The sequence below is a fragment of the Oryza sativa genome, chromosome 2 (assembly GCF_034140825.1).
Source record: "Oryza sativa Japonica Group chromosome 2, ASM3414082v1".
NCBI classification, from domain to species: domain Eukaryota; kingdom Viridiplantae; phylum Streptophyta; class Magnoliopsida; order Poales; family Poaceae; genus Oryza; species Oryza sativa.
In genome coordinates this window covers 8,236,024-8,256,598 of record NC_089036.1, presented here as the reverse complement: position 1 = coordinate 8,256,598, position 20,575 = coordinate 8,236,024, and the positions used below count along the sequence as shown (strand labels likewise).

The 20,575-nt window shown below is 40.0% G+C and overlaps 2 protein-coding genes and 1 long non-coding RNA gene across 5 annotated transcripts; 1 reads left to right on the top strand and 2 right to left on the bottom strand.

The window, feature by feature from the left end:
- Positions 1–711: 711 nt before the first annotated feature.
- On the top strand, positions 712–2,892 carry LOC107275509 (uncharacterized). The gene has a single exon (XM_015768883.1). The coding sequence runs from the start codon at positions 712–714 to the stop codon at positions 2,890–2,892; it is 2,181 nt and encodes a 726-aa protein (XP_015624369.1).
- Positions 2,893–7,954: 5,062 nt separating this feature from the next.
- LOC4328862 (uncharacterized) lies at positions 7,955–20,442 on the bottom strand. Of its 3 annotated transcripts, none has more exons than XR_001543523.3 (7): positions 19,386–19,742; positions 17,893–18,042; positions 15,159–15,250; positions 14,812–14,972; positions 14,155–14,421; positions 13,872–14,055; positions 7,955–8,312 (listed from the first exon to the last, which is right to left on the bottom strand). XR_001543523.3 is itself a non-coding variant. In XM_026023350.2 (5 exons), the coding sequence occupies exons 1-4, from the start codon at positions 19,587–19,589 to the stop codon at positions 14,813–14,815; spliced, it is 606 nt and encodes a 201-aa protein (XP_025879135.1). In that variant the 5' UTR covers positions 19,590–20,442; the 3' UTR covers positions 14,103–14,421; position 14,812. The 3 variants fall into 3 exon arrangements, 1 of the variants encoding a protein (XP_025879135.1); XR_010739487.1 differs by having other exon boundaries at positions 14,238–14,421; XM_026023350.2 differs by lacking the exons at positions 7,955–8,312; positions 13,872–14,055 and having other exon boundaries at positions 14,103–14,421; positions 19,386–20,442.
- Positions 15,510–16,443, bottom strand: LOC136355320 (uncharacterized). Its single transcript, XR_010739488.1, has 2 exons — positions 16,037–16,443; positions 15,510–15,955 (listed from the first exon to the last, which is right to left on the bottom strand). It is a non-coding gene; the product is annotated as an uncharacterized lncRNA (long non-coding RNA).
- Positions 20,443–20,575: the final 133 nt, after the last annotated feature.

Sequence of the window (20,575 nt, the reverse complement as noted above, 5' to 3'; positions counted from 1 at the left end):
GATACACTAGTTTTAAATTTTTCCAAATTTTATTTTCGTATACAGCTCCTTAAGACGCCCGTATGTAAAAATCGATTTTTCCATGCGGGTGCTTAAGTGAGCCGCATGCAAAAATGAGGTCATTTTTACATGCGGACCTCTTAAGAGTCCCGTATGAGAAAATCGATTTTTCCGTACGGGCGCATTAAGGAGCCGTCTGTGAAAATACCGCTCGATTTTTACAGACGTCACTAGTCATGGTCCGTTTATAAAAATTATAGGGTCTCGTATAGAAAAATCACTTTTGTAGTAGTGATGGCAGTTCAGCTAAGAAGCACGATGATATACAATGGAGTTTCTAGAATTATAGTGGATTCACTTTGTTTGCATCGTTCACATACTATGCTCTATTGACTATTATCATACACAAAGGAGAAATAGAGAATGTCAACCCACGTTACAAATTGGGTAGTATATTAGTAATTTACTATGCTTTACATATAAAACAGCACTAGTAGTAGCTACGATCGATCGAGAACCAGCAACGCGCCCATCGTTTTGTATAGTCTGATGCACAAATTTTCACGTGGCCAGCAACGACCATATATATAGCGCGTGGGCACAGACTGCATGTACGAGGCACTCAAGCGACCATATGCGATCGAAGATCGAGGAAAGAGGCATTGACCGGAGAGGAGGAAGACGAGAGCAATAAAGATCAAGAGGAAGACGATGGCAGTAGCATCCTTGCCACCTTCCTCCAATGGAAGAATGGTAGAGCCGGCCGGGACGATGGTGCAGTGGTGGGAAGAATGGCAGCTGCGCGTGCTCGTTCTCACCAGCCTCTTCCTCCAGTGCTTCCTCTTCTTCTCGGCCACCTTCCGCAAGCACCGGATCCCGGCGATCCTCAGGGCATCCATCTGGCTGGCCTACCTCGGCAGCGACGCCGTGGCGATCTACGGCCTCGCCGCCATCTTCAGCCGACACGGGAAGAACGCCGGCGACGACGGCGGCCGCGGGGAATCTTCCATGCTGGAGGTGCTGTGGGCGCCCGTCTTCCTGATCCACCTCGCCGGGGCGCAGGACAGCATAACCGCGTACGACGCCGCCGAGGACAACGCGCTGTGGGCGCGGCGCGCGGTGGCCATGTCGTCCCAGGCCGCGGTGGCCGTCTACGTGTTCTGCAGGTCATGGTCCGGCGGGAAGGTGCCGGCGCGCTGCCCGGTGGCGCTGTTCGTCACCGGGTTCCTCAAGATGGGTCTCATGCTCTGGGCTCTGCGGCGAGCCAGCGCTACGAGGATAGCAACCGTCGGCCGGAAGGCGGCGGCGGTAGAGGCCAACTGGTCGTTAGAGAGATACCTGCAGTGGGCGAGTAAATCCGCCATCGAAGCCACCAGGAACATTCAGACGAACGACGACGGCGACGGCGGCGGCGGCGAGAATCGTTCGGCGGCTCGCCGCCATCGTAGCGCCACCAGTGAGCTGCAGCTGGACCTCATAGATCTCGAGTATCAGAACGACCTCATGGAGCTCTTCATTGATTTCCCAAATACCTACACTAGCCGGCTTAGCTACCTCTCGTTGTTCTTGAAGCTCGAACCCTACGATGCATACTGCCGGCTTTGCGACCTCGTGGATTATGCGTTCCAGATCTTCTACACCAGCAGAAACGCCGCCTACCCCTTCGCCATCTGGTTCGTATTCCTGCGGTTCATCTTTTTCATGCTGGCCTCCACGGCCATCGGAGGCTTTGACGGGCTTGACAGCAACATAGACGGGCTCGACGCCAACGATGTCAAGGTAACCTACATCCTTCTATACTCTGAATTCGTAGTGGAATTCAGTAACATGATTTCGCTGCGCTACCATAAGTGGCCGGTGTGCAAGCTAGAACCACAAATAAAGCACACTATCGCGCAGTTCAGCCTCATCGGCTGCGCTTCCCACAGCCGATGGCCAAGGGAAATGGATTCTAATCTCTCGAGAAGATATCCTCTCATTCATACGTGTCAAACAGTGTTGAGTAGAGTAGCCATGTTTTTGAGATGCAACAACCAGCACTACTGGTATCATGTTGAGCATAGTTCGTCGACTGAAAAAGCCGTAGATCTCATCCGCGAGGACCTGAGATCTGGGTGGGTGGAGGATGATCTGCGCAGCGCCGCCGCCTACCGGAGATTCAATGACCGGCGAGGCCAGTGGACTCTCCGGCGGGAGCAGTGCTACGGAGAGATGGGATGGAGCGTGGCCAAGCTACCGTTCGACGAGGCTGTCCTCATCTGGCACATCGCCACGGACATATGCCTCCATTGCACGGAAGACATCGACATCTCATCGTCACCGGCTGCCAGCGCCGACGAGGTCACCGCCGTGATGGAGATATCCAACTACATGATGTACCTGCTGGCGTACCAGCCAGACATGCTGATGCTCGGCACCAGACAAAGCCTGTTCATGGCGGCCCACCATGAGATCGTGCACGCCTTGAGACACCAGGGGCGGCATCAGCAACAGCCCAGCGAGAGAGACCTTGCGCGATGCCTCGCCGGCGGCGACGACGACGAGTACTCCACCCCGGCCACGGAGGAGCAAGCCGGAGCTGGCAGCAGGCTTCTCGAGAGGAGAGGAGGAGGAGGCCGCCATCTAGCGCACGCACGGCGGCTCGCCGGCGCGATGATGAAGCTGGATGCCGGCAAGAGGCTGAGGGTGATCGGCGGGGTGTGGGTGGAGATGATATGCTACTCCGCGAGCAGATGCAGCGGGTCTCTACACTTGAAGAGCTTGGGTGTCAGCGGCCAGGAGTTCCTCACCGTCGTTTGGCTCCTGCTTCACCGGATGGGCATGGAGGTGTTGGCCGACAAGCTCCACAGACCAGAGCTCGCCGGAGACGATCCGGATGCTGTTGGTGTGTAACCTACCGTACCTGTTCTTGGCCATGTTCTTAATCATTTGCAGGAACAGCTTTTCTCAGTACGGATGATGCAACAATTGCTGACACTATCAAAACAAGAAACTTAGATTTGGAGCCAGGCCATTGGAGTGTGAAGCCTACATGGAGCCAAATTTGCACAAGAGTTCCAGAAAGTCTTTTGCAGGTCAATTGGATATTTGGATTCCGAGAGGAGATAAATAAATTAGCAGACAGACTAGCAGAAGAAGCAAAATCTAATCGACCCTCTTCCACTGTTTATGTCTGTCAAAGCATTTCTCACCTGGCTTATCCCAATACAGGATGTCATGCAAATAACATTAGAGACAATTTCAACCTCACGAACTTTGTAATTCAGCATGTTCTATGCTTTTGAGTGGTAATAAAGTGTTTAAGTTCAAAAAAAAAAAAAACGTACCTGGGCCCCGTGGGTATACACCCGGGAGATGGGTTCTAATCTCCTGTTGTTACGTCCACCCGTTTCTCTCGTATACTAACTAAACTAGCTGGGTGGCCCGCACAATTGCGTGGCTAGCAACCAAACAATATTTTTCAGTATGATTTTACTTAAAATTTATTAAATAGTTATCTCATTGTATTAAGACTTTGAAAGACCAAACATTATCATCCCCGTATTTCTAATTATATAATTTTTAAAAGTCACACCAGCTGCTACCCCTTACTTCAATCATATCCTTTTTTACTTGCTTACTCGATCTACCACTATTTTTATTCATTCTCTTTGAAACCTTTAAAAATTGGATCTTAGTTTTTAGAGGTTATTGTCTCACTGGGTTTCGTTTTTATAATTTCTAAAGTCCCGCCAAACGCTGTCATTATACTTCTCTACGGCCTGTCCACTGTCTTTTCTCTTTATTATTATTGGGATTTTAAAAATCGAACATAACTATCATTTGAGTTCATTTTTTATTTTCTAAAAGTCCCACCAAACTTTCAGCGGCTTTGCCATTGTACTCCTTTATGGCTCGCCTGTTGTCTCCCTTTTTTATTGTCATTGAGATTTTAAAATTGAACATGATTATCATTAGTTTTTTTTTTACTTTTTAGAAGTTCTGAACCTTAATTGGACCTTGTAGTTTTTAGAGTTTATTGTCTTGTTAGGTTTTAACTTTTAGAAGTCCCGTCAAACGATGCCAGTATACTCCTCTATGGCCCATCCGCTACCTACTCTTTATTGTCATTGGGATTCCACAAATCGAACATAACTATAGTTGGAATTCATTTTTTTATTTTCTAGAGGTCCCGCTAACCATCGGCTGCTCTGCAACTATACTCTTATACATCCCGCCCGCTGCTTCTCCTTTTTATTGTTATTGAGATTTTAAAAACCGAATAAGATTATAATGGGGTTTATTTTTTTACTTTCTAGAAGTCCCGGCAATCGCCTTGCTCGTTTACTTCACGGCCTGCCTGTCGTCCCTCCTTTTAATCGTCATTAGGATTCTATTTGGTGTTTTATTAACAATTTTTATATGTAGTATCAACCGCTACCACTCTATTTCTTTATAGGCATGTTACTTAATTTATCTCGTTATGTGTTTTAGATGGTCTTTTCTTTCAATAGTCTTTATTTTTTATCACCAATTTTAGTTATTTATAAATTTATTCCTAATTAAAATATTTTTTCTTTTTATAATTTCAGAATTTATTTTTAAAAAATCTTTTTTCTTTTAATATTTTTATATTTTTATTTTTGAATTTCAGGTGTTTCAAAATTATATTCCTACTTTGAACTCTCTTTTAGTTTTCTAATTTTGGATATTATTTTATTTTTTATTCTGAATTTTAATTAATCTTGTATTGGGTTCTTATATGGATTCTTCTTTCAATATTTCTTATTTTTAATTCCGAATTTCAGTTAATTTTAAACTGTTTCCTACTTGAACTCTTCTTTTCTTTTTTGCTGATTTCAGATTTTATTTTTATTTTTATTCCGAATATTAATTAATCTCGTATTGGGTTTTTATACGGATTCTTCTCTCAATATTCTTTATTTTTAATTTCGAATTTCAGTTGTTTTAAATTGTATTCCTAGTTGGACTCTCCTATTCTTTTCTAATTTCAGATTTTATTTTATTTTTATTCTAGATTTTGATTAATCTCGTATTAGGTTCTTATACGGACTCTTCTTTCCATATTGCTTATTTTTAATTTCGAATTTCAGCTATTTTTAAACTGTATTTCTATTTGGACTCTCCTTTTCTTTTTCTCCGATTAATGTGGGAATTTCTAGCCCCCACAGCGAACGTGGTGCCTCCTTTCAAAGCTGTTTTAATAATATAATAGATAATTATGAAAAAAATTAAAAAAATAACAAGATAGATTAATATGTAATATATCACTCTACAAATATACAAATTCAAATTCGACATCTACAGGTTGTAACAAAATAACATATTAAACTCTAGCTATATATATATATATATATATATATATATATATATATATATATATATATATATATATATATATATATATATATATATATATATATATATATATATATATATATATATATATATATATATATATATATAACTACTATATGGCGCTACAGGCACCACGTATTAGATGGCGCCTGACACAATCAACCCCCCTCCCCACGCCCACACATTCAATTTAAATAGACCACGTAGTTAATTTTTAACTCAACGACCCACCACCCCGCCACCCCCACACGAACTCGATCTGGTGCAAGCTACACAGTTAACTGTTAACTCAACCACCCACCCCACACGCAAGTTAAATTTTAACTCTGCGACCCACAACCCAACCCGTCCCCCACGCGCACTCGATCTGGTGCATACCACACAGTTAAATTTTAACTCAGCTACCCACCCCACGCGCACTCGATCTGATGCATACCACACTGTTAAATTTTAACTCGACATACTGACTCTATCTGGTGTGTGTGTGTGTGTATATATATATATATTACGGATTCCCATCATAGAAACCGTCCACCCACTCTTTCCTCTTCCTCTCCACATTTTACGGATCAGCGATGACTTGTGATTCCTTGTGCAGAGAGGAGGAACGGCGACGGCGATTAGGGGATGAGGAGTGGCAGCGAGGTGGTTCCGGTGATGGCTTGGTGACGAGGAGGAGCAGCGGTGGTGGTTGGGGGATGAGAGGAGTGACGAGGAGGAGGAGCGGCGGATCCAGTGGTGCCGGGGTGCGAGGACGGGCGCGATGTTGGCATGTGCGGCGTCGACGGGTGACTGTGGGCGGGAGGCGATGCGGCGGCGGATTTGGCCACCACTCTGCGCCCCATGCGCGCGGATCCGGCTACGGCGGCACGGATCCGGCGCGGTTGTGGGCTGCGCGTCCACAGATCCAGCGCCCCCTTCCTCCCGTGTGGACCTGCAAGGGTGAAGACTATGGGCAAGAGGCGAGACGGCAGCGACCATTGCGGCGGTGAGCTTGTCCTCCGGCATCCATGGAGCAGTGGCGGGCATCCATGGAGACGGAGGCACCGAGCATGCCTCTCTCCGAGTTTTCCATTTTCATCTTCTTCACCGGTGGAAGAAGCGGCCACCGCCCGTTGTTTCCGTTCTCAATATGGAAACCACCAAGAGCCACCTTTTTCATTCGACGGATCCAGAAGGAGAAGAAAGCTGCCAGGATCAACAACACCATCAATCAATTATTTTTCCTGATTTTAGTTGGACGTTGTCCTGTTATTTGATCTCTCCGATGTGTTATTGCATTATTTGTGTGTAATTAGTTTCTAATACATGTGATTCCTATATGATTAGATGCATCCGGACATCTTGCAAAAAATAAAAATGCAATCTCCATATCAGTATATTGACAATTAAAAAATTACTATATGTAATGTTTGGAGTAAAATATTTACTATATGTAATTTGTCGGTAAAAGTAACTAAATGATGTACGAGAATTGAATCTGACCATACCTAAAAGAAACAGAAATTCCATTCCCTGTGGAGAGAAAACTAAATTTAGGTGTACAAGCATTATTTTCGGATCTAGGACTCTGTTCATTATCCACAACAACAGGATGTATCGCATGAAAAAAAATCCGCTTATTCCGGGGCCTCCTCTAAAAGCTTATCAAATTAACGCCAAATCAATGCACGCTAGGATTTCGTAGTTTCTGGACCGGCGGATCCGGCGACATGGAGTTGATTTCTATCCGGTGAATTAATTATCAGTTAATTTCCATCGACGTAATTTTCTGGGGAGATGTGCATCAAAACAATAAAATTCTAATAATAAAGTTTGTATTACGTCACACATCGCCACCACCGCCTAATGTCTCAAAGTTTTTCATCTACTCATACCAGTTTACGATAAATTAAAATTTAACTCGCATTCCTTGTCATGAGAAACAACACACATCCATAAAAAAAAGAATCTACAAAATAGTTATTTTTCATCAGCGATCATCGTCTACCAGTAAATTTTTAATTTTTAACTACATAACCACCAACCCGTAATTTAAGTTAATGGCGACTCATTCATATAGCTGAAACATAGGTAAAATTTTAACTCGACAACGAAATCACTGCAGCGCATCACTCAACATAGTATTAGTTAAAATTTAACTTCGCATTCAGCTTTGTTTGGTCCGGTGGGCGAGGGTTCGTTGCTTCACGTTGCGCAACGTTTTTCACAAGTTATTTTTTTAACTCCACAGTCTGTTGGTTTGGTTTGGTGGGCAGTCTTTTCTCGTTGTGAGTGGCGTCATATATTTCCATGGCACGCAGCGCTTGTGTGTGGCGCTACGTAGCAATATATATATATATATATATATATATATATATATATATATATATATATATATATAGGTAAATTAACTGGTGCTACATGGAGGGGCTCCAATAAAATCCACCGTATACGTGCTTTGAGATCCGTGCTACTCAAATCAGAGTATTATAGACATACTAACGGGTTAAACCCGATTAGACCTCTTCATGCATGGCGTGATTGCCTTTCCATAATACTCTGGCCGTGTTTCCATATAAGATCTTTGCATGCATGCACTAATTTCCTTTCCATATAAGCAAACATGTATGCAATAATTTCCTTTTGATTGCATGGTAATTTATTTCTATATGACTGAGTACTTTCCTTTTAGCACCTGCTCACACCGTTTCTCTATCATGTTGAATTGATTTATTTCTATGTATATGGTTTTCACTTTCCATTTTTCTATGTATATAAGACCAGCTGATGGTTTGTTGCCGGCCTCGTGCTTCATTGTTACCTACGCCGTTATGCCGCTGGTCGTCGACTCGTCCGCGAGGTTCGTCGCCGTTCATCCGTGAGGCTCGTCGTCTCCAAGTTGTGTCGGTTCGATCGACAGCACCTATTGCAGGTATATATATATCCAGCGGCCAATCACAGTGACGAGTAGCCTGCATTGCATGCATGTTTTAGAGCACTAGGTAGATCTGGATTAGTATATGAGAAAATATGTTATTATAGCAGGCAATAATAGTACATGTATTTTCACTTTGCAGGATGCTGGGGCTCCATAATATAATGCGTGTGTGCATGGAGAATTGGAGAATTGCAGATGAATGACCATGATCGATAATCACGATGATGCTCTTCCATCTATCAATTTTATTTTTTTGTGTGTATATACTCAATATGTGTACTGTGTATATACTCAATGTGAGTATATACTCACTCTGTATAAATCATGATGTTTTCTTGTACTCAATATGCATGTGTGTGTGAGTATACTCAACGTGAGCATATACTCACTCAAAGTGTCTGTATACATCGAATGTTTTACTCAATATGCATGTGTATATACTCATGCATGTGTGTGTATTTAGCATGCTTGTGTATATACTCATTACATCTGTATAATTAATATGCGTGTTTATATACTCAATATGTGTGTATGTCATCTAATTACATCTGGTCAGCTACCTAGCTAGAGTAGAAAAAAATTAATATAAGGCCTAGCTAGTTTCAAATTCAGTTCAAGAAAAAAAAGTAAGCTTCTTGAAATCAATTATTTTCACGGCATTTAGGTAGGTATGTACCCAACGAGAAGTAGGTATTTTTCCAAGATATGCATTTTAAATGGGTATATATATACACATCGTAATAGTATGTGTGTTTAAAACGGTATATACCCAAATATCTTGTATATACAGACTTTTTTTTTACAATAAATAATAGATTTGTCAAGTGTCCAGCATATATTCAATCAATCGATTAGGCATTATGTACATCTATACCTAAGTTTATATCACTAACTGAATACATAATATATGACATATTTGTTCATGTCGATCTTAGACTTCCTTCCTTTCATACTCACAGAAATGGTATATTGGTTCATGGGATTTTTTTCCCTTTCATACCCAATTTTTGAGTATATGTCAAGCTGTGTATCTTAAACATGGAAAGTGATCCGCAGTGCATATTTTGTTACTCAAATAGCTAAATTAATGGCGTCATGAATGGAATGATTTCGTACAGCTACATTACCATATAAATGTGCTGCGATATATAGTATCCATGTTTCCAAATATATTTCCAATTAATTAGCTTCCATGTTTCCAAATACTTAGTTTCCATTTTTCACCACTATATTACCATTTATTCAAACCTCACCGTGCAATCATGTAAGTTTCCATATTTACAAGATATTATTTCCAATTTCGCAGGCATTTAATGTTTCCATTTTTGAAATATACACGCAATTATGGAAATTCTCTCATCCACACTGCATGCATGCATATAAATGCATTAATTCCTTTTTCAATCTATTCAAATATATGAAATCCATTCGCTATTAAATCCTACACTCTAAACGGGTCTATACCCATTAAGTTCATACACTCAAATGATCAAACCGATCAGCAAAATATATATATATATATATATATATATATATATATATATATATATATATATATATATATATATATATATATATATATATATATATATAATATAAATATTCGTATTTTTCCGGTCATCACATCTAATTTTCGTCAGTTTTTCGTCCATACAAAATCCGAGTTGGTTAGCAATAGCGATAAAAAAAGTGCAAAAAAAAAAAAAAATCGGCGGCCGCCGACGCCACCACGGAGGGAGCCTCCGCTACCGGATCCGTCAGCGGTGGCGGCGACCGCAGGCGGATCCGACAGCGGCGGCTCTACCCGCGGACGCCGTCGATGCCGCCGCTCCCCGCCATCGCCACCGCACCTCGCCGTCGCCCGCGCCGTGCCGGTGAGACGGGAGGGAGAGGGGGAGAGGGAGCAGTCCGCCGTCACCGCCGCACCCGTCGTCGCCGTCGACGCTGCCGTAAGGACGGCCGTCGCCGAGGGAGCGTGGACGCCGATGATGCCACCGCACCCCGCCGTCACCCGCGTCGTGCCAGTGAGACGGGAGGGAGAGGGGGAGAGGGAGCAGTCCGCCGTCGCCGCCGTCACCCGTGCCGTGCCGGTGAGACGGAAGGGAGAGGGGGAGAGGGAGCGGCGCCGCCGGAGGGGAGAGGAGTGGAAGCGGCGCCGGTGGGGAGAGGGGGAGGGGAAGAGGCGACGTAGGGAGCGGGGGAGGCGGCCGCCGGAGGGGAGCGGGAAAGGCGGCGTCGGGGGCGGGGGAGGCGGCCGGCTCGGCTGTGGGGGAGGGGAAGCGGCGGCTGTGGGGTGAGGGGCAGGGGGAGAGGCGGCGTTAGGGGCGGGGGAGGCGGCCGGCTCGGCTGGGTGGAGGAGGAGGGGGAGGGGGAGGGTTAGGGTTTTCATCACTTTGGAACTAATCTGAGCCGTCCATCAAAACGAACGGCTCAGATCGATCGAGCGTTGGGCCGCCCCACTTGGGCCGAAAGCGGCTCGGCAGTCCAGGAAGATTGAGGAAGAGTATAGGGATCCAAATTAGACTTTGGTCGCGGACGATGGCTGAAGAAGAAAGTGGGCTGAAATAGGCCTATAGAGATAAAATTATTTTTATTTAAATAAATTCTAAAATGATGTTTGTATTATCAGAATTAGCAATTAAGCTACGTAAATTCCAAGAAAATTTCAATGAATGTAATTAATAATATAGAAAATTTAATAAAAAATTAAATCTAACCATAACATTTTATTTCTCACACTTACTTTACTTATAAATTAATTTAATTATATATCTAACTACTTAAAAAATACCCAAATATTTCCAACCATAACATTTTATTTCTCACACTTACTTTACTTATAAATTAATTTAATTATATACCTACCTACTTAAAAAATACCCAAATATTTCAAAAAATTTGTATTTCATTTAATTAGAATTTAATATGTTTTAATTCAATTTTATCTTTTTTTTCTTTCCGTTGCAACGCTCGACCACTTTTGCTATAATTTCAAAGAGTGTAATTAATATTGCAGAAAATTTATATTTCATTAAATTAGAATTTAATATGTTTTAATTCAATTTTCTTGTTTTTTCTTTCGTGATGCGAGCTAAGCAGGAATATTTTTATCCATCTTGATTATCATTAGCGCAATGAATAATTTACCTATCTTAGAACATTATTTTATACATGTTAATGGTGTACTTTATTGAATTTAACCGTTCCTTTACCCGTAGCGAAGCACGGGCATTTTGCGTGTGTGTGTATATATATGTATGTGTGTGTGTATATATATATATATATATATATATATATACACGCAAATTAACTGGTGCTATATGGAGTATGGGCTCCAAGATTCAAATTGAGTATATACTCAATTTGAATGAGTATGAAAATTTTTTAAATGTTTAGATATGAACATTAACTTCTTTACTAACAAGTTCAAACTTGTTTGAACTGAGTTTAAACTTTTTTTTTGTTAGATTTTGGTTCTAGGTATATAATATCCAAACATATAATTTATTAGGTATGTAATAATGAATTGTGAAATAAAGTTGAGTTTAAGTTGTTTTGTTGTTAGGTATTTGTATGAATCAAATTCATATACCTAGGTATATACTCACAATTTGAAAATTTTTAAAAATTTGAGAGAATTTGTGTGTTTTATACCTTAGAGCCCGGGCACCATGTGTGTGTATATATATATACATACATACATACATATACATATGTATGTATTACACACACAATCAAAATTGTTATTTTTGTTATAAATTTTAGAAGTTGAATTTAAACTTATATGTTTGTGGAGTGATTTATTATATATTAATCTATCTTATCAATTTTTTGAATTTTTTTTATAACAATTTAGTTCACATGCAAAAAAACAGGTGGACGTCCACCCGACTACTTAAAAGAGTTTCCCAAGAAACAAAAAGGAGAGGCAGCGGATGGGTCATACAGGAGTACAATGGCAAGCCGCCGATGGTTGGTGGGACTTCTAGAAAGTAAAAAATGAATTCCAACGATATTTATGTTTGGTTTTTAGAATCCCAATGATAATAAGGGTAGGCGGCGGGCGGGTCGTAGAATAGTATAATGGTAGCGTTTGACGGGATTTCTAAAAATTATAAAAAATGAAATCAAACGAGATAGTAAATTATAAAAACTATAAGGTCCAATTTTAAGAGGTTAGGGCTTCTAAAAAGTAAAAAAAAACAATGATAAACATGTTTGATTTTAAAATCTTAATGACAATAAAAAAGGGAAGCAGCGGGCAAACCGTATTGGAGTAGAGTGACTTTTGTCGCTGACGTTTTGGCTGAACTTCTAGAAAGTAAAAAAAATAAACTTAAACGATAATTATGTTCGATTTTTAAAATATCAATGACAATAAAGAGAAGAGTCAGTGGATGGACCGTAGAGGAGTACAATGGCAGCATTTGACGGGACTTCTAGAAAATTATAAAAACAAAACGTCAAAACCCAATGGGACAATAAACTCTAAAAACTATAAGACCCAATTTTAAAAGGTTTCAAAGAAAATGAATAAAAAGAGTGATAGATCGAGCAAGCTAATAAAGAAGGATATCACAGAAGTAACGGGTAGCAACTGGTGTAACTTTTAAAAATTATAAAATTAGAAACACGGGAATGATAAGGTTTGGTCTTTCAAAGTCTTAATACAACGAGATAATTATTTATTAAATTTTAAGTAAAATCATACAAAAATATATAATTTTGTATAGGTGCTAGCCGCGCAATTGCGCAGGCCATACAACTAGTTATATATTAATCTATCTTATCAATTTTTTGATTTTTTTTCTATAACAAATTAGTTCACATGAAAAAAACAGGTGGACGTCCACCTGACTGCTTAAAAGAGTTTCCTAGGAAACGGGTGTTGTGTCAATATCCTTTCTGATTTAAATCCAATGATGCTGCCACTGCAGTTGAACCGGATCATGCTTGCGCCACCAACAGAATAGATTTGGGAAACTCTATTCATCCCTTAAAATGGATGTCCCCTCATTTTTTATGTCGCTTAAAAAAGTCACTAAAAATTTTCATAAGATAGATCAATATGTGATATATTACTTTACAAGCATGCATATTTAAATTCAACTTATATAAGTAAAAACAAAAATAAAAAATTTGGCTATGAATAGAACGTGTAATATATCATATATTAATTTATCTTGATTTTTTTTAAAAAAATATAACTATTTTTAAAAATATCATGCATTAAACGAGAGGATGTCTGCCGAACAGTATAACAATCGGTCCCAACCCACATTACCTGTCTGCCAAACAGCGAAATAATTGGGATCTAACTACTGGGAAACTATTGGAGACTAGTAACCGTGCACGTGCAAGGCACGTCTTTATTTCCCACATTCACTACTCAGAAGTCTAAACACTGTTATTTGGGAATATCAATTTTTAATGCAATTTTATATAAAAAAAACTTGTTACACCTAAGAACTTGAACTGAATTTAAGCAAAATAAAGAGGTTTAATATGGTAATTTATGGGAAAAAAATAATGTTCAGTACTTGAAACTTTTGTTTAATTTTTCGGAAACATTTAAATGCAAGCATCATCATACCTCAGTTGCAAATGCATTGCCATAATGCAGATGGTAGCTCACCAAAGGATCAAGGAAAGTCGATATGGTGAGACAAATCAATCACAATATAGGGCTCAGAGGCACCACTATGGAACACATGAAACAAAAATAACAACGACCGTAGTGATTATATATGAGCTTGCACACATAAAATGCATCATACCTACAAGAAACAGAGCTTCATAAGATATTTTGCATGGAACTGCAAGATTCAGAAATGCAAGGGTCATCTATAGAAAAATATCAAAAAAGAATTCCTTACAAACTCAAATATGTACATTCCCTTGCAATATCACATTTTCATGCGATCTTCAAAAAATTCTCAATTGACTGGAATAGTACTACCTGGATCAACAGAAGCCGTTGCTGCCGTTCGGTAAAGGAGAATCAAATTGATTTTTCAGGAGAGATTAGAGGGTGAGGACCCAACTACAATCTGAGTCATTAGATCAAATAATGGAAGCAACGTTCAATATTCAGTGCAACCAGACTGAATATATCAAAAATGTTACTCCGGAATGAATATGATCTGTGAGAATAAAAGAAATTATGAGGTACTTTGAAGGTTTGATGATTCTCATCAACCTTTTAGAGGATCCATCAATTTATAATGAAGGTTTACCGCCCAAAACATGGAATATTTCATAGTCTAGAATCTAATTCAACAAAATATGAACTATGTATAAATTTAATTACCGAGCAGTGGCATCATAACAGGTAATTGCAACAACTAAACATAATAATTCCATTAAAATGATGAATATGGCACGTAAGTGCAACAACTAAACATAACTACTATTCTACAAAGGGTCTATAACAATGCATGCTAACCTCTACTGATTAAACAAAAGAATTTAACCACAAGCACCCCCATTATTTGCAACAGAGAATACTGGAATAAGTAGGTGTGCATTTGTACCTCAGATTAAGAGCATTGCTGATCTGCTGATCTTCACTAAAATGAATTTGTCACAAATCATATTCTTTAAATACCTCTCAATTGCTGTCAACAACTTAACATCAGAATTCAGAAGTAGGTTGTCTTGAATACATATCTGCACATATTCATGATGGAACAGACTGGAGTTGCAAAATAAAAAAATAGAGTTTTCATTAGAATTGGCTATCTAATAGAAACGTAAGATAAAAACAATCATGCAATGCTTGACTTTATATTGTTCAGATATATCTAGGATGCTTTATATATACCACATTGCATTCAAGAAAAATGGAAGAAGAGATGGTCCATGAAAATGTTACACTTACACATATGATGTATTGTTCAGTAACTCTCTGTACGGAGCAAATGAAATGATCCCTGTTTGTGGAATTATTAAAAAGTTGAAATCGACTACTACCTGAAGAAACAATGCACTGGAGTAAATAAACTGAGTTACTTTGATCTTCTAATAAGTACACGGTGGGTCACATTGCAGAATCAGGGTTATGAAACACTTACATAAACTTGGAAACAACCTTAGTACGATAAACATGAAGAAGATATCAGTATAATGAAAAACATATAGAAATTTGGCATCATAATTCATAAAGATATGTTGATGGACATAAGCAGCTATAACAAAATTATATATGCTTGCTCTCCAAATCCTTGCTGGCTGAAATATATTTAGGTTGCATATAATTAGCCATCACGATGAATGTCTGGCCTATCAAGAATATATTTTGTGTTGCATATAATGGGTGTTCCTACCAAAATATGCACAAGGATTAAAATAACAGATGGAACAAATTGTTTGAAGGCATTTTCACAAACACATGGTAAGCATGTCCTGGAACTGATGCTCACAAGTACATGTTCTTTGACGAAGCTGCTGATGTGGAGCACGATCTGCATTGTTATCCATCACATAAGGAAAATCAGGTTGCAGTGGAGGAGCATGAAAACAGGCGGTAGAGACAGAGTGATGGGTAATGGGTACGGCGAGGCATGACTGCACGCTGGGCAGCCACGCAGCAGCAGTGCTCTAATCGGCCCTCCACGCTCGGAGCGATGCCCAAATCGAACCACCCGATGAGACATGGCAAGGGAGGCAACCAAGGCCCTGCAAGAGAAGCAGAACTATCCATCATTGTCCGACAACGGTGGCTCTAGTGGCGGCGGAATCGCAGATCAGAAGAGTTACCTCACGATCGGATACAGTAGGTGACGCGACCAGGGCACCGCCGCAGAGAGGGTGAATCGATTCGGCCGCTACTCGTGTCCATTGAAGTCAGTCGAGGCAGCGGGGAGGAGGAGGAGGAGCGAGCGAGGAAGACGGCCGCGGCGGTGGGGAAGAAGCAGGACCCGGTGGCGGCCCCGGCGAGGACATGGAGGAGCGGCGGCAGCGGGGAGGAGCTCCTGCGAGGATGCGGGGAGGAGGAGCGAGCAAGCGAGGAGAAGCGCAGTCTTCGCGGCCACGGGTGGAGGAGTAGCGAAATCTTCGCGCGTGGAATCCTCGGCTGTGAAATCGTGCGGTGGAGAAAACTTGCGCGCGGATGGACTGTTCAGATTAATCCGGATGATTTGGCCTGTAGCATTGGAGGGGGCAACTCCTCCTTTTTATATTAAGTATAGATTAAAAGGATATTGGCGCCTGATTTTTGGAATGAGGAGATTGATGGGATAATTTATAGTGTAGAGATGCTTATATTCCTAAACAAAATTTAAATGCTTCAAATACTTATATTGTTGGACGGAGTAGATAGGAATCTTCCATGATGATTATGATTTAGTTTACAATCCACTTCATCTTCTCATCCATGTTTACAACAGAGTGGTAATAACCATGTTAGGATGTAAATGCTATGGGACAATTTTGTTTTTTCCCTCACTTTCATGTTCAATATTGATTTTACCCCTATCTTTTAGGCTTTTCGTTTTTCCCCACTTTTTTTAGCCGAAAAATCTTGTTGCCCATGTTTTGGATGGAGGAGTTAACGGTGTTAACTACCTGTCAAAAGAACATTTATACTTTCTCTCATCTCTATTTATTAATTGTGTTTTTGCCCCTAATTTATGCATGACTTTGGAAATTTCTTTTTGATTTTAAATTTGATGGAATTTTGATGAAATTTCAGCAACATTTTGACAGGAATTGAACAAAATTTTGATAAAATTTCAACAAAATTTTACACAAGGGAAAATTGGTTCCATGCCATCGAAAGTTCTTAAGTTTTGTTTAATACCATCGAAAGTTTGTACTGTACTTTAATACCATCCAAAATTTACTACGTTACTTAGCCCATGTTTGTTTCAGTTTAAGATTATTATAATCTAGATTATTAAATCAGATTACTCTAAGCTGAATTATAATAAGCTAACATAAAATAAGCTACGAGTTGTTTCTTTCTCTAGATTATTAGAGGCATTTAAGGGTAGTGGGTCTTTAGCCACTCAATAATCTGGAAAAAGCTCTTCTAGAGGAAATTATTGAATTATAGTAATCTGGCTTATAGATTATAATAAATAATTTAGCATAATAATCTACTTGTTTGTTTCAGCTTACTCCTAATAATCCAGACTATAATAATTCTAAGCTGAATCAAACCGGGCCTTATTTTACCATCACCGTGAACTTGAGTGGATCTGTCGTTAAACACGACATTACTTGCCCTTGTCTCGGGTCCCCGACGCATTGCCGCCCAGCTCCATCACATCCTCCTGCCACCGCACCTGTCGGAGCCGCCACAGCCATCCACTGCGCGAGGAAGGGGGTTGGCGCGGGAGAGCACGACGTTGACCGACGCTGCGATTCCTGGAGGGGGCCGGGCCGGCTGCCGGTCACCTGCCACTAAAGTTGGGCAAAACGCCGACGACGACCTGACGGCGCTCTTGGAGGGGGGCTGCTACAGGGAAGAGCTTGAGCTCGATATGATGTTTCATTTGACAAGGAGGAGCTCTAACTTGAGAGACAAATTGGGCCACCGGCGGCGAGATTACGCGGATTGATGGGATGAATGGTGCTTGAGATCGAGTTGAAAATGGTGGGAACTAGCTCACCGTCCCTGTCGGCCGTGCTGCTCCCCCGCGCGCGCTCGTAACCCACTCGCGGTGCTCTGGTGCTCGTGCAGTCCTCTCCTCACAATGTTTCTCCGGCCTGTGTTGCCGCTGCTCTTGTTGCTCCCAATCCCCATTGATGAAGCGATATGCCTATGTCGGCCAAAGAAGAAAAAATTGGGCGAGATTTAGATGAGTAAAGGAAGGGCAATACAGTCATAATCTGTTTGTTTTCCAGCCAAATATTGAAAAGAAAAAACAAACTAACGGAAATAAACAGTTGTGGTATAGAAAGGTAATGGAGAAAACTTTGGATGGTATTAAAGTGCACCACAAACTTTCGATGGTATATATATATAAACTTTCGATGCGTGGAACCAATTTTCCCAAAAAAAAGAAAATAGTGAGGGGCCTAGCAAATATATAGAGCCCTTTTAAATCGTAGGAATGAAAAAAACGGAGGAATAAGAAAAACATAGGGTTCTGATAGGAATGAAGTGTAAAACAGAGGATTGAAAAACACATGAAAAATATAGAAATAATCGTTTGATTGGACCACAGGAAAAAACACAGGAATCGGATAGGAGAGATAGACTCAAAGGACTTTTACCAAGAGGTTAGACCTCTTGCTAAGTTTCCTCCAAAACCTATATGCAATATGCCATTCCATAGGAATTTTGTAGGATTTGGAAAACTTCAATCCTTTGAATCAAAGAGATACATAGGAAAATTTCCTATAGGATTTCAATTCTATGAAATTCATTTATAATTCCTTTGATTCAAAGGGGGCCCTAAGGCTATTTTTGTAGGCTTTTTTTTTCATAAGACCCAAATATAAAAGTTACTAGTTATCGTGTACGTGCAAGGCACGTTTTGATATTATATACACAAAAGTAGAATAATAAATGCGAGCCTTTTTTATGTAGCACTCCATACAAATTCTTCACGTAAAAATTGAGTTCCATAGACCATAGTGGGATGATAATTTGAATGATCTCTGAAAAACTTGCACCGTCTATTCCTAGAGTGACAATATAACATGCAATGCACCATCCACCTTTATTAATAGAAATTCCAAAAAAGCTCCATATGAGTGCCCCCGAGGAACAAAAGGATATCTACACAGATTTTATTTCATTGGTAAAAAAAAAGAAACAACTCTGAAGTAGAATCACTATGCTCACTGTTTCTGTGAGATTGCTAGCATCTCCAGCTGGTAAAAAAATGCCAATAGGTAGCATCTCATTTCTCATTTGTAGAATTGCATATTAGAGAGTAATATTATAGTCCATGGTTAGCAATCCCATGGCGGTAGATCTCAAACAGATCAAAAATAATCGGGGAACTTTAATGACTCACATGAGGTAGTCGGTGGTTTATCTATGAAGAGCATTTTTGGGAATATATCACAGATAATGTATATAATATCTATTGTAATACACATAATGACACCAATTATTAGTCCATTTGAGTCAGTAATTAAAAAAAAGGCATACCTTATCAATTGTAGCCAACAATTCACTTCCTGCTCTCTCAACGCCCCTCCTCTTACTATTGAGCCACAGAGCTGTTGCCACCAGATCCTCGACAAGATAAAATAAAAGGATAATCCCCCAATTCAAATTCAATAAATTATCCATGCAAGGATTAGATAAAAAATATATACCATATACTGCTCTGTATTTGGTATCAGTTGGCATGAATTTTACAAATTACACAGTGGCTTGAGACATCTGTGCATTAATAGATAGCAAACAAAGCAGAATACTGAAAGCATTAACCCTATACCTCTTATATACCAGGGCACCACACCATAGAAAAGCTCACATTTTAGATCTAGCTAACCAACCTTCTATTATTTAAGATAAAAATGAACGTATACGTTCACATATATATTCTGGGTACAGGCGTACAGGGAGCATCAGTATCATGCTAATCCTAATAAGGATATGGACTCATACTAAGTAACTGATGAGTAGCTCAGGCCACCCTAAGTTCCCCAAGAAGTAAGGCTTCCATTCTTGTTAAAGCCACTGCTGCATTTCATAAACAACTTGTGGCTAATTCAATTGCATAAGGAGATGAACTCCACTATCTATACAATGGTTTTCCTACAGCCACAAGGACTTCATATGTGTTCTTCTCACATTGCAATCGAAATAACATTTATATGATCACAGGAGGAAAAATACCTGGGAATGAAACTTCAGAGAGTTCTCGTCGACGAACAAAAGACCATGCAGATCGATTACTTTACTTTAGATCTTTGAATAATCACGCACCTTTTTGCGCCACTGGACATTTTATATACATAAACAACCTTATTTATGATAAACCAGTTCAATTATGAACTAAATTAATTTTTCAACTCCAGTAGACAGTGAGTTACCTCAAAAACATATGCTTGTCTTGAGGGCTATTATAGCAGAATAAGTACCATAAGTATGAACTAAATTAAAATTTTCAACTTTAGTAGACAATGAGTTACCTCAGAATATATGCTTGTCTTGAGGGCTATTATAGTTGAATAAGTACCATGAACTGCAAAAAATACTAAAACTTTGTTCAAAACCAACAAGTGCAGCCATTGCACCATGGAGCCCATTCTCCAACGAAAGGAGAGACAACAGTGAATAACTAACCTACAGTGGCCATAAAAGATCATCAAGTACAACCTTTGCCAAGA